Source organism: Gopherus evgoodei, chromosome 5 (assembly GCF_007399415.2).
Source record: "Gopherus evgoodei ecotype Sinaloan lineage chromosome 5, rGopEvg1_v1.p, whole genome shotgun sequence".
NCBI lineage: Eukaryota > Metazoa > Chordata > Testudines > Testudinidae > Gopherus > Gopherus evgoodei.
This window is the reverse complement of record NC_044326.1, coordinates 126,060,724-126,074,000: the sequence shown is the minus strand read 5'-3', so window position 1 is coordinate 126,074,000 and position 13,277 is coordinate 126,060,724. Positions and strand designations below refer to the sequence as shown.

At 44.7% G+C, this 13,277-nt stretch overlaps 1 protein-coding gene across 1 annotated transcript in view; it reads right to left on the bottom strand.

Annotated features, from left to right (window-relative positions):
- Positions 1 to 4,033: 4,033 nt before the first annotated feature.
- Positions 4,034 to 13,277, bottom strand: part of WDFY3 (WD repeat and FYVE domain containing 3) — a 244,999-nt gene continuing 235,755 nt past the window's right edge. Inside the window, 3 exon segments of the mRNA XM_030564966.1 lie at positions 4,034 to 7,209; positions 7,815 to 8,012; positions 8,406 to 8,517. Of these exon segments, the coding sequence (XP_030420826.1) occupies positions 7,089 to 7,209; positions 7,815 to 8,012; positions 8,406 to 8,517 (431 nt within the window). The 3' untranslated portion in view covers positions 4,034 to 7,088.

Sequence of the window (13,277 nt, the reverse complement as noted above, 5' to 3'; positions counted from 1 at the left end):
AATGGTTCTGTAATGCTATTGCAGCCATTCATGGCTGATGAAAATGATAGACAATGGACTTATTTGCACTGCAGTTACTTGACTCCTTGCAGTAAAAATGTTTCTCTTTTGGGCTCTACAGCCCTATTGTGAGACATTTTGGATATTTCTGTTGGCAACATGGCCCACTTGGTAAGAACATCCTTTGTGCTCTGCTTCCAGTGTTCCTGATTCTCCCCACTTCTAACAATCTCTGCTCTCAGAATCAGCACTGCCAGCTGAGCACAAAGTCTCTCCGAACTGCAAGGCAAAAACAAGTGTGGCCCAAACAAATTCCAAAGTGCTGCTTCTATGCACTGGGAGGGAGGAATATGCTCTTGGCTGCAAGTTGCAGTGCAAAGCCCATATCTCCCCTTTCTCCTAGCCTATGTAAAGAGAGTAGGAACGATTGTATGCAGTGTTGTAGCCATGTTGGTCCCAGGATGAGAAGCACAAGATGGGTGAGGTAGTATCTTTTATTGGACCAACTTCTGTTGGTGAGAGAGACAAGCTTTCAAGCTACACAGAGCTCTCCTTCAGGTCTGGGAAAGGTGCTCAGAGTCCTCTGGAGTTTGTTTTACCTCAGCCAGTCTGTTGCTCTTTAGCCCATCTAAGCCAGTCAGGGGGCTGGCGTGGCAGCTGCATTCTTTCAAGGCTGCATTCTTTCAGTGAGTCACAAAGTTGATCTTGTCAGGAGTTCAAATTAAGCAGCTCTTTCTGTTCTGAGGGTCATCATCACATGGAAAAAACAGCTTCATAGGCTTCTGTAATTGGATGAAATAACATATGTATCTGTCTAACTTATGTTCAGGCCAATTAACCTGGTCCCTTGAATTTTGTTTATTTTTGGTGGTGGGGCTGGGGAGGGCATTCTTATGGGAACTACTTCCTGGCCAGTGAGGATAGAAGCATCTGCTGAAGTGGTTAAGGCTGGGCTGCCATGTGGTTTTCCTCATAGGCTCAAGTACTACTAGCTGAACAGTCTATCTCAGGGCCGCTGGGGGGGGGGGGGGGAGGGCAATTTGCCCCAGGCCCTGCAGGGGCCCCCACGAGAGTTTTTCGGGCCCTTGGAACGAGGTCCTTCACTTGCTCCAGGGGCCCCGGAGCTTCTTCCGCTCCGGCTCTTTGGCGGAAATTTGGCGGCGGGGGGCCCCCTGAATCCTCTGAGCGGCCCTGGTCTATCTTCATAGGACATCTCTTGCTTGCTGGGCACTACAGGTTGCATATTAAGGTAAGCCTTCATCTATGTTATTATTTGCTGCAACTGCCAATTCTTCCTACTGTTTTTTCACACTATAGCAGAAAAGTGATGTATATGACAAGTGCAAAATTACTTACCAGTAATTCTTTGTTATAGTCTTCCTTCCTACACCTTGCTTCCCTTCTGAGGGTGGGAGCCACTGTCTTGGCCTCCCTCTGCTTTGGAAATATTAAACTGGAAAGGGAAGGGAATGACTAGGCCTTACATAGGGAGAGTATTCTCAAATTCTTTGTCTTCTTGCTGTCAAAAAAGAGGGAATCCAGGATGCCAGTTGTCCCTATTGTCTTCTGGTGGAATGGGAGAAGACAGAAGGAACTACCACGGAGTCATTTTTCAGTGTATGGTGGAGTAATGCTTTGGGCTGTAACTTACTACAGACCTTGGATGTTTACTTTTTTTCTTTTAAAAATACATTGTAAGTAAGTGGATTTCTGCAGCAGTGTAGCAAGCTGAAGGGATTCAAAATTGTGTTTGGTCAGTCACTTGCTGTAGCTTATGAAATTGGGTATGTAAGTAACTTCTCTTGCTTGAGTAACAAGGAATGTGTTTCCCTAATAGTGTTATCTCTGAATGCCCTTGAGCCAACTGTTTGACTCAACACATGGAAGTTGTGTGCATTCTTAGTGATTGATTGACAAGAGGAGTTACTTTCAAAATACTAGTTTAGTAACAAGTTGTCCTGCTGTCAATAGCATATTTTATGTGCGTTTTTTAGGTGAAATAGGACGATATTTACTAATTGATTGAATTAGGATTAAACAAAACCGTGTGATCCTTTTATATCAAATGTCCTCCTTTCTGACTGTTAACTTAGTTGCAATTTCAGATGAGACACATGGATGCTTCATTGCTAAGCTTGTGTGTTAAGTGTATAGCTAGCAAACCAGTGCATGTTGTTGTTTTCATTTTTATAGATGTTAACACAGCACAAACATCAATTTAAAAAAATGTTCCAATAGCTGTTGAAGCTTGATTGATTTTTGACTGGATTCTAAAAACCTTCAGAAAAGGGTTAAGGACAAGATAAAAGGTATGTTTAGAAGTTAAGACAAGATAAAGGAACGCTTTAAAGGCACACCAACTTAAAAGAATATTCGATTTAACATCCATCCATGAGCCCCCATGTTTTATAATCAAATTTTTTTTAACTGCAGTGTTCTGATTTGTGCAAGATCCACTTAAAAAGGGCAACTGACTATAGAAAAAGTTGGGTGAGATAACACATTTTATTGGACCCATGTCTGTTGGTGAGAGAAATAAGCTTACAGAGAGCTCTTCCTTAGGTCTGGAAGTACAAATACAGTTAAGTTTACATTGTCTCTGCCCCTTGACACTGGAAAGGTGACTTGGCTGTGGAATTTGAGTGGCAGAAGGAGATAGTGATCAAATAAATTTGGCCTGGCCAGACCAGAAGATTTTCATGTGAGTAAATGACTACTTGGAAGTATGTGGGAGTACTTCCAAAATTGAACAAGTTAAATGTAAAAACAGAATCCCTGGCAAAGCTATTAAAAGTTGCTTATGCCACTAATTGACTGCATGTTACTTACACTAGTCACAAAGGGCAAAAGAAGCACCTCTGTTTGATGGCCAGTCTGTTCTCTCCTGATAGCACTTAGTGAAGAAGGGAGTGTGCATTTAGATTTTGTAACAACCGCATGGATGGAAATTTGCAAAGCTGCCACCACCTTCATAAAATACTGGAAGCCAGAAATGAGCAAGCAGATAGAGGTAGGGATAGTTTTACTTCCTACAATTTTTTTTTTCTTCATAATCCTCCCTACATCTGTTCATTGCTTGCAGCTTTCCAGAGATCCAGAATTGTGGGAGATGCTGGGCTGGAGAATGGAACATTTCTACTGGTAACTTCCTTTCTGCTAGCTGCATTGCCCACAGTTGTATCCATCCTAGGTAGCTCATGAGTCAAAGGTCAGATAATGAAGTGGGATTGTTATCATCTATCTTAGAGATAATTCTATACATTAAACCATCTGTTCATGATATTAAAGTTTTATAGCTTTGGAATAGCTTGTCTGGTGGCAAGCAGGAGAAAAGGGGACATGGCCAAAACACTGATACATTTCCAAAGCTGCAGCTGAAGGAGAGCAGCCAGAAGTGCAGAACTGGGGGAGATACCATTACAGGTGAGAAATTTTTTATTCCTCTCTGCAAGATCAATCATTCACTGTACCAGTTCTGGCATCAGTGCTGGAGTCAGCCAGCTATTTGGCAATATTGGAACACTTAATTGTGCAAGCAAGTTTTAAGGGATAGCATGTGATTGATTGATTTAAAAAAAACCCACCTTATTTGTAAAGACAATATCAGGGTTGGTGAAACATGAGCTCACTCCTCCAACAATTATATCAGTAACAGTTTGCTGAAATTCTAAGACAACATTTGGAATTTCCCCTTCTCTAGCCATCTCTCTCAAGGTAAGGTTGCTTAGGGAAAGAGGTTAAATTAAAATTTGAGATTTTAAAATTCCTTAAGGAACCAAGATAGTCATTCCCTTCTCTGTTTTTCCTACATTAGGGTGAGATACTATTGTTCCCACCATGGCCAATCCTCTAGGTTTCAAGGCTTATGATGTAAAACAAACAAGGGTTTTCTGTTCTAACATTTATGAATTACTGTACTTACATTTGGAAAAAAAATCAAATAGAACTGGTACTCCTAAGATGCGGTCAGTTCAACTGCAACCAGTGTTCCTTATTCAAATTCTTTCAAGATAAATGCAAAACAGCCTTTTGGTGGTAAATAGCAGGTATTTATTTGAAATGAAAAAAATACTTAAGTACCTGAACTATTGCATTTAATCATGTATTGTAGTAATTGTGTTACTCTACCTTTTTGCATGGGAGACAAATATAGTATGAACATTCAGATATCACAGATTGCACACTAAATAGTAATTCTTCAGGCCTTTTACATAACCACCAAAAAAACCGATATTGGATTCTGCAATATAGTACAAAATTTTACACTCCAGTCTTAGCCAGTTATCTTCAATTTACTCCTGCTGCTGTACAAATAAGTTGCCATTTATTAGGGCTTACAAGTTAATAACAGGACAAAAAAATATACATTGCACTGACACAAAAAGTCAGCTGTGTTAATAGTCATGCAACAAGTAACCAAACTTGCTGAAATTAAAAATACTTTCTAAAAACAGTTTTAACTGCATAAATATTTTGTACACAGTTCATTTACTGAAACAAAAGGAGTTTTTAAATGATACAAAGCAAAAATAATTTTCTACCAATTTTATACATAAGAAAGTGCAAAATAACTTATCTAAAGTGTTTTGCTATTGAATGTGGGCTGGAGGCAGCCAAACTCATCTTCATAAGCATGACATTACAGTTGCACCATACATACAAGTGTTAGAGTACATGAATTAATAAGTATACTACAAAGAACAAAGCCCGAAAAGACAGGTGAGGTACTTGCAGAGAATATAGACTACTATGGTTAGTGTTTTTGCTCCAACAAACCAAAGTAGGTTTGTGCATTAGAAGCTGAAAAGAAAAGACGTTACCCACACCACCAGCTGCCAGAGGAAATCTGATCAGATAGTATTTGTACTGCACCTCCTAAATGCAAGTTGTTGTTTTGGAAGAGTTTGCTATACACCGCAGGACAGGAATTAAGCCTGCAGAGTGGGTTTTACTGGTTTACTAAATGTAAATTAAGATTAATACTACAGGATGGGGGTGGGGGGGAAGTTACCTTGCTTTTTAGCAGCATTTAATATTTAGTTTACTTCTGTCACTCTTTCTATGAGAAAAGCCCCATGCTTCCAGGGGTTTATTTTATGAGCTATAAAAATTAATTTGGAACTAAGATAGTGAGGTCTCAGTGCAGACAAAAACAAGCTAGAAACAAGCGGAGAAGATTTCAGTGGACTCAGGTGCATTTAAGGGTTTTAAAATTGACAGTGTACAGGTGGTTAACCCATAATCTGGATTATAGCATCATAGCAGTATTAATACAGAAATGTAGGCTCTCTGTACCAAAAGCGTTTTTTTTCTCTTAAAGATAAATTTGTCAAGCTGGCCATGCAAAGCAGCTAGTGGCTCAACTGATCTAACTAAACCTGCCTTTACTCACGCAATAGTGTAGAAGAGCTCTTAAAAAAAGCCTTTTTGTTTTCTTGGGGACCTAATATACATACCAAAACAGGAATTTTATCTATTTGTTACAGCCTATCAAACGTGTATCAAAATACCTATTTAACTTTCAGTGCGTAAATGTGTTCCAGGATAAAAAGTAAAAACACAAAATCAACAAAAGCAAGGTGCTTCAGTTAGCACTTGACTATCTTTTGGGAAATCTCAATCATCATGGAGGTTCTAATATTTTCAATGGTGCAATTTAAGAGTTGTGTTTGATTTAACTATATATAATGTTGTCACTCCCACATAAATTAAGGTAATGGCATGGCATATCCACTGATGCAAGTTTGGCCCGTTTCCTGTTGACTTGGGTCATATTCTCACCATTATTTAAAAGTATTCTTTGTGAATATACTTAAATCTAGACCAGTTTTGTCACCCATTTACAAAATATATACATACACTTAAAAAAACAACAACCAGAAAGTATGACTGTGGGCTTGTCTTCTGCAACTGTTCTACTCACTGTGGATGCCAGTATCTGTCCCATATGTGGTACGAAATAAATTACTGATTAAAAAAATACTGTAATTAAATTCATTTTAAAACTTAATGGAAAACTATCAATCATTGTCATCACTGAACAGTGATGACTTAAAAGCAGTTCTGATATAAATATTATCCAGTTATTGAGTAAGGATTATGTTCAGTAGAACAAAGGTGCCAAAGAGACTAAATTTTATGCAAGAGAAGTCAATTTTGAGTTACATGCAAGCCAATTACTATTTAAGAAGGAAAAAGCTGGTTCTTGCATTGCATGATTCAGCTGCTTAACTGTAAGTACTGAACAAAACAGCAGCTGTAATGTATGTATAAAAGAGGCCGTATTAAATATGAACAATGAGGTGGTAAATAGGTAGGTATAAAATGCAACTACAGAGTTTATAACTTAGTTCCTAGTTATTTTACAATTAGAATAAAATATTGCAAGTCTTATTCCCCCCAAAAGTTTTCCTTTAAAAAAAATCTGTCATTTCTACAAAGAGCTTTGTTTAAATTAGGATATTGTGGGCAACAGAGAAACGTGCACAGACTGAATTTTAAACAAAAATACAAATAATGCCATTTGAGTTTTTTAAACATTCATATTTAAGTTGATAGATGAGTTAAAGATGCCACACAAAATATAGTGGTTAGGCTGAAGTCCCATGTAACAGGCAGTTATTTAGATAAAAAGGCCATTATACCTATTTACATTATACACAGTTGCTTGCGAAGAAGGCAGATTTACAACTATCTTCTAAAAAGCCTCTCCCCACCCCCAAATAAGGATGTCTAGCCCCAAAGGAACAGATGGTTAGTAAGTGAGGATTTTTCTCTTGATAGCCATGTAAATAGGGAGATTTAGGTACTGAAAGTTTTACTATATTTGTGACTACCAATCCTGTCTTTCTGGTGCTTGCTGTCCATTTGAATATTTATTTGTTAGCTGTATAATTTCAACCAACATAAATGAAATCAATGATCCCTTTTTCTTTCAGTGCTTAACACAGTACAAAGATAAGTGTAAACGGACAATATTCTAATCCCTTCCAAATTCACTGCACGATTCTGTAATTTAATTCAGTGAGTTACTGTGGGGCTGAATTGAGATCCTGCAGAGCTTGGTCTCTAGTTTTGTCAAAGCCTCATTAATTTCTAGGCCCCTCCTCAAAACCCCTCTCATGTTGCAGGTTGTAGTAACAGTTCTGACAGACTCTTACTGGTGATGAGATTTTCAAACGCTTGATTTCAGATTGAAATCGACTGCACCTGAAAGAGGAAAATAAAATTGTAATAGTGTTCTTCCCATAACCACGCCTTCTTATTTATAGTCCTAAAATATCTTAGTCACAGCAGGGACCAAAGACAAGCTGGGGAGAGGAGAGAAAACTAGCTTAAAAAATAGAAATAGAAATATTGCATTGGGAATAGAACACCTGGACCTTTGTTTGTGCAGTGACTGTACAAAACCACTACAAGAATGATTTTAATAAGGACTAGTCCAAACAGTCTTTGTATAGCTATAAGCTCTGTCCATTTCCAAGGGTTGCATCAATTTGTGACTGTTTTAGAAACATATTGTTAAGCCATGCATTGGAATATGATTAAGTGCTCCATATATGGAGTTAATATAGTAATTCTAGTTTGTTTGCTTTTTCATAAAACAAGCAGGATTTAAAGTTGCTAGTTCAATTTTTAATCAAGCTGCTGCTGCATTAATGATTTTAGAAAGACGGGTGGGCCGTTTTTTTCCAACTATTTCCATTAAAAATTGTGAATGTGGTAGTGTTTTCATAATTAAGAAACCTACATTTTCACTTTTTAAAACTCTCCTGCTAAGGTGCTTTATATAAGGAAAACTAATGCCTGCTTACTTCTGACAGAAGAGTTGTCCACAGTTTCTGCAATGGTGACGTCTTTCAGTGAGAGAAAATCGGACTGAACAGCCTGAACAGCTGTCTCCTCCCTCATCTTTCACCCAATGGTCAGCTGCAGACCGGCCAGGTTGGTCACTCACAGACCAGCTGAACACTCTTCCTCGACCATCACCTACTAGAATCCTGCTATGATCCCTGCAAGAACACGAATGGACATTCCAGCCATAACACACAAGGTTTGTTCACCATGACAGTCTCATCACCTGTGTGCTGTACATGTCAATTACTTGTTCATACCAATTATTAAACTGAGACCAACAGAGATGGCAAACACAAATTAGCCTGGTCTTACTGGGGAATACAATTAGAGTGCATAACTAGAAGCTATAGTAGTTATTATTAATCAGGTTTTCAGTCATGTGCTTTTTATTCCAGTTCTAAATGCTGCTCTTCTGTCAGGTTTTCACTGTATCTTAAAGAGTAAACTCTGTCCATTTCCAAGGGTTGCATCAATTTGTGACTGTTTTAGAAACATCCACCCATCCATTTTGAAAAACCACCTTAAGCAACAGTGTTTGGGTTACTCACTTTGAGATGCCCAGTGCTGTGATCTCTGCTGGATGTGCGTTGTCTTTGCGATCAAATGCTGTGTGCATAGTTAGTTTGCTTCTAAATACCAACTGACGCTCCCATCTATATCCTAGAAGTGGGCAGGAAAAAAATAGCTTAAGTTCCCTCATTATTGCTTTGTCATCACACACCAGATTGTATCTTATCGCCATGAAAGTATGTGAGTAGGGAGAAGGAACAATCTTCCTGGAGGGCACCCCCAGGCAGCGTGTCTCTAATACAGGTCTATGCCGCACTGATGACACTTTGTCAACATTTTAAACTGTTTCACTGCACTTAGGATACTTCCTCTCCTTTCTTATTACGAAGCTTCTACACCAGTGTTTCCCAAAGAGAGAGATGCAAAGGTCTAGCCAAAGAAAGGACACTGACAGGGGAGGTATGAATTAAAATGCCCAGGGAAGCTTTTAGCACCACAGGGAAGGGCTGCAGAGCCATGACTGATTTCACTTTTTTCTGTAAGATGGACTCATGTCTTCAAAAATTTGGGGAACACTGCTTTGCATGAAGACCTGAAATAACATGCACCTTAATATACTACAAGTGACACCCTTAAAAGACGGTTACTCACCTTTGTAACTGTTGTTCTTCGAGATGTGTTGCTCATATCCATTCCAGTTAGGTGTACGCGCCGCGCGTGCACATTCGTCGGAAAACTTTTACCCTAGCAACTCAGTGGGCCGGCAGGTCGCCCCCTAGAGTGGCGCCACCATGGCGCTCCATATATACTCCTGCCGGCCCACCCGCTCCTCAGTTCCTTCTTGCCGGCTACTCCGACAGTGGGGAAGGAGGGCGGGTGCGGAATGGATATGAGCAACACATCTCGAAGAACAACAGTTACAAAGGTGAGTAACCGTCTTTTCTTCTTCGAGTGATTGCTCATATCCATTCCAGTTAGGTGAATCCCAAGCCTTACAAAGGCGGTGGGGTCGGAGTGAAATGTGGCAGAATAAAACTGCCGAGCCAGAGGCTACAGCCTCTCTTGACTGCTGAACCAGGGCATACTGCGAAGCAAAGGTAAGGACCGAGGACCAATGGAGCTTCGCGACAGGTCTCGTGGGTAGAAACACGAGCCAGCAAGGCGGCAGATGAAGCCTGAGCCCTGGTAGAATGCACGGTGATGTGGCTTGGGGAAATATGAGCCAAATCATAACAAGTGGGGATGTCCGCCATCACCCAAGATGAGATCTTCTGAGAGGAAAACAAGCAAGCCTTCCCTTTGGCCCGCTACCGGGGCAGAGCTGGGGCACCTTAGGAAATGATTCTGTCAGCACAATATAATGCGAGCACTCCACAGATGTCCAAGGAGTGCAACGGTTATGCCCATTGCGTTGAGCTGTGGGTAACATGAAAGGCCAAAACACCTTAGGGAGGAAAGCCGGGTGCGGTCATAACTGCACCTTGTCTTTGTGGAACCTTCGTAAGAGCTCTGATCTCAGAGACCCGTCTGGCCAAGACTAGGTTGAGGTCCCAGGGCGGGGCTGGGCGGCGCACCCGAGGGTGCAAGCGCTCCAAGCCCTGGAGGGACCTCGAACCCATAGAGCGTGGGACACTGAACGTCCATCTTAGCCTGCTGGAAGGTAGGGATGGCTGCTGAGAGTATCCTCAGCGATGATACCGCCAGATCCTGCCGCTGAAGGCCAGAGGCAGGCCAAATAGAGGGGATCGAGACCTCAGCAGGAGCAAGATCGAGCGTACTGCAGCTGTAAAGGAAACGCTTCCACCTGGCTCGGTACGTTGACCAGGTGGAAGGCTGCCTGTCACCCCGACTCAGGTACGCAGGAGCCACCGTGAGGCGAAGAGGCTGCAGGTCCGAGTGACGAAGCCTGTCATTGCCCTGAGTGATGAGGTCTGGGCTGACAGGCCGAGCAACGTGGTATGTCAGTGCTGCCTGGACCACTCTGGAGTGATCATGATGATGCGCGCTCTGCCCCTGCGGAGTTTGAGCAGGACCTAACGAACCAGTGGGAACAGTGAGAAGGCATAATGCAGTTGGCCGTTCCACGGCATCAGGAATGCGTTCAAGATCGATTCCGAGGAGAGACCTTGGAAGGAGCAGAACACCTGGCATTTCCTGCTCTCGCGGTGAGCGAACAGGTCTGTGTGAGGAACCATCTCCACTTCCGGAAAGCGGGACGCCTCACATGGGGCAGAGTGATCACTCGTAAGACAGGAAAAACCTGCTGAGTCAAAGAGTTAAGACGTTCCGAACGCCTGGGAGAAAGGATGTCGCCAGCTCCATCGAGTGGGCCATGCAAAAGACCCGGAAATGGATGGCCTCCTGACAAAAAAGGGGGAAGGACTATGTCCCCCCTGAATACTTATGAAGCACCTGGCCATTGTGTTGGCTGTAAACACCGAGATACAACGGCCTCGCAGCTGCCGCTGGAACCCCTGGCATGCCAGGCGGACTACTCCCATTTTTGGGGCATTAATGAGGAATGCCAGCTCCCTAGAAGACCGAAGGCCTTAAGCTCGGAGGTGACCATGAGCACTCGAGCAGAGAGATGATGCGTCCGCCGTCAGGGGCAGTGAGGGCTGGGGCGGATGAAACCGCATCCCTGTCCACACCAAGGAGGGAGTTAGCCACCACTCTAGGGAGCCCAAGGCGTTCGAGGGAACGGTGACTACCATGACCACTGGCTCCCTGTCCAAGCGGTACGCCGAGGTGGGCCGGACTTGGAGAGGACGGAGGCGGAGCTTGGCGTGTTTGGTTACAAACTTGCGGGCAACCATGGACCCAGGAGACTGAGACAAGAACGAGCTGAGGTCGTTGGGAAAGCCTTCAGACCTCAGATGATTGTTGCCATCGCCTAAAACCGCAGTTGTGATAAGCAGGCTCCGGCTAGGTAGGAGACCAAGATAGCCCCTAGGAAGCCCAACCTCTGCGTGGGAACCAGAGTGGATTGCTCTATAGTAATCATCAGGCCTTGATCTGTGAATAAGACCGTGACGGGCTGAGTGGTTTGTGTCTCAGAGTCTCCTCGGATAAGCGAATCGTCCCAATACGGAAAAACGCATATCCGACATAGCTACGGTAGGCGGCGACTATGGCCGTAAACCGGGAGTATTCACCGCTGGCTATAAAGCGGAGGCATCTCCCGTGTGGAGGGAAGATGGCATTGCGAAAGTACGCGTCCTTCCTATCCAGGGCGGCATAGTAGCCCCCAGGAGGCAAGGATGGAATAATGGTTCCCAGGGATACTATGCAGAACTTCAACCTTATCCCAAACCGGTTGAGTCCATGCAGGACCAGGGAGGTCTGAGACCTGTGTTCGAGCGGGGGACTAGGGCATAACGGGAGTAAAACCCCTAGCCCCTTTCGTCCGCTGAAGGGGGACAGGGCTGGAGCAATTTAAAGGTGGTACCTATGCTCCATCGTGCGCGGGACCCAGCGATCTAAAAGTAACTGGGGCCATGCCAGGAGAAAGCGGGATCAGGATCCCGTCCTGCGACTGGTACACCGCCCTCCGGCGAACCTTGGGAGGTCCGTCTTTGGTCCCAGTGGTAATTGCGAGGGACCTTGACTTCGGCTTTTTAGGGGGCCTGACGTTTGTCTGCGACCACCTTGGCCTTGCCGTTTTCCAGAGTTCTGCCTCTGGCTAGGCACAGAGTATGGCGGCTGGGACCAGAAAGGCCTGCGTTTGGTCGCTGGCGTATACATGCTGAGACGCATTAGGACCCTATTGTCCAGCAGGCTTCGCAGTCTGGGGCTGTCTCTGCCGCGAAGATGCCTTTACCAACAAAGGGTAAATTCTTTCCCCCGTCCTCCAAGACGGCAGCGAACTCCAGGTGGGAGGTTCGAGGGAGAAACTCCTCCACCCAGGTGCTATAATTATCGCAGCTAAGCAAGGCTTGTTGCTTTGCTACCCAGAGGTGCAGGGCCCCTGCAGAGTACACCTTGCATTCGCCAAGGCTCTTTCTGCTTCGGGGCTGGCGCCCGCTGGCCATCATATCAGGATCGTGGTCCTGAGCATAAAATCTGCGCATATGGGATGACACGGATGCGTGTCCGGACGGCCATGGAGGTACTAAAAGAAGGCACGGGCCGAGTCTCTGACTCACTCGGACCTTGCCCAACTCGGCACCGGGGACCGGCATCGGGAGGCGTATCGGTACCTGGAACGAGATCCAGACCCTCAACCAGAACGGTGTCGGGAGGTCGACCGAGATCTCGAGGCCCGGAGAAGAGCTACAGGAGTCAAGGTACCTGCCCCGGTGCCAGATGTCGGAACGGTGCCGATAGCGGGTCGGCGAACGGGATACCGACCGGTGCAGCGAGTGTGACCAGTACCGAGGAAAACAGCACCGGGACTGCCAGTGGTGTCCGGCGTGCCGACAGGACTTGGAGTGTCTGCGGGACCGTGATCATGAACGGTGCCGCTCTGCTGTACTGACAGGGGACAGTCCCTTGAAGAGACTGTATTACCCGTACCGGCGGTGCCCGGGTCAGGCAGCACAGACTCTGTCATGGCACTGAGAGCCCTCGCCGTTGGTAACATCTCCGGCGTGCAGGGAACAGCAGGCTCAACCACAGTGCGTACTGGGGAGCTGTCAGGCACCGGATTCGACGGCCGTCGTGGGGCCGGGATCCACGGTACCGAGGTCATCAGAGCTTCGGTAGGTGCCGGTGCCGGGCGAACCGAGTTAGATAAGCTGTCTGGCTGCGGTGCCGTCAGCACTGAAGCAGCGGGAGTAATACGCTCAACCACGGCGCGTGCCGGGGAGCCGTCGGGCACCGGATTCGATAGCCCTTGTGGGACTGGAATCGACGGTGCCGATGTTGTCGGTGCCTTAGAGGCTTCGGTTGGCATGGAAGCAGCCGGAGCA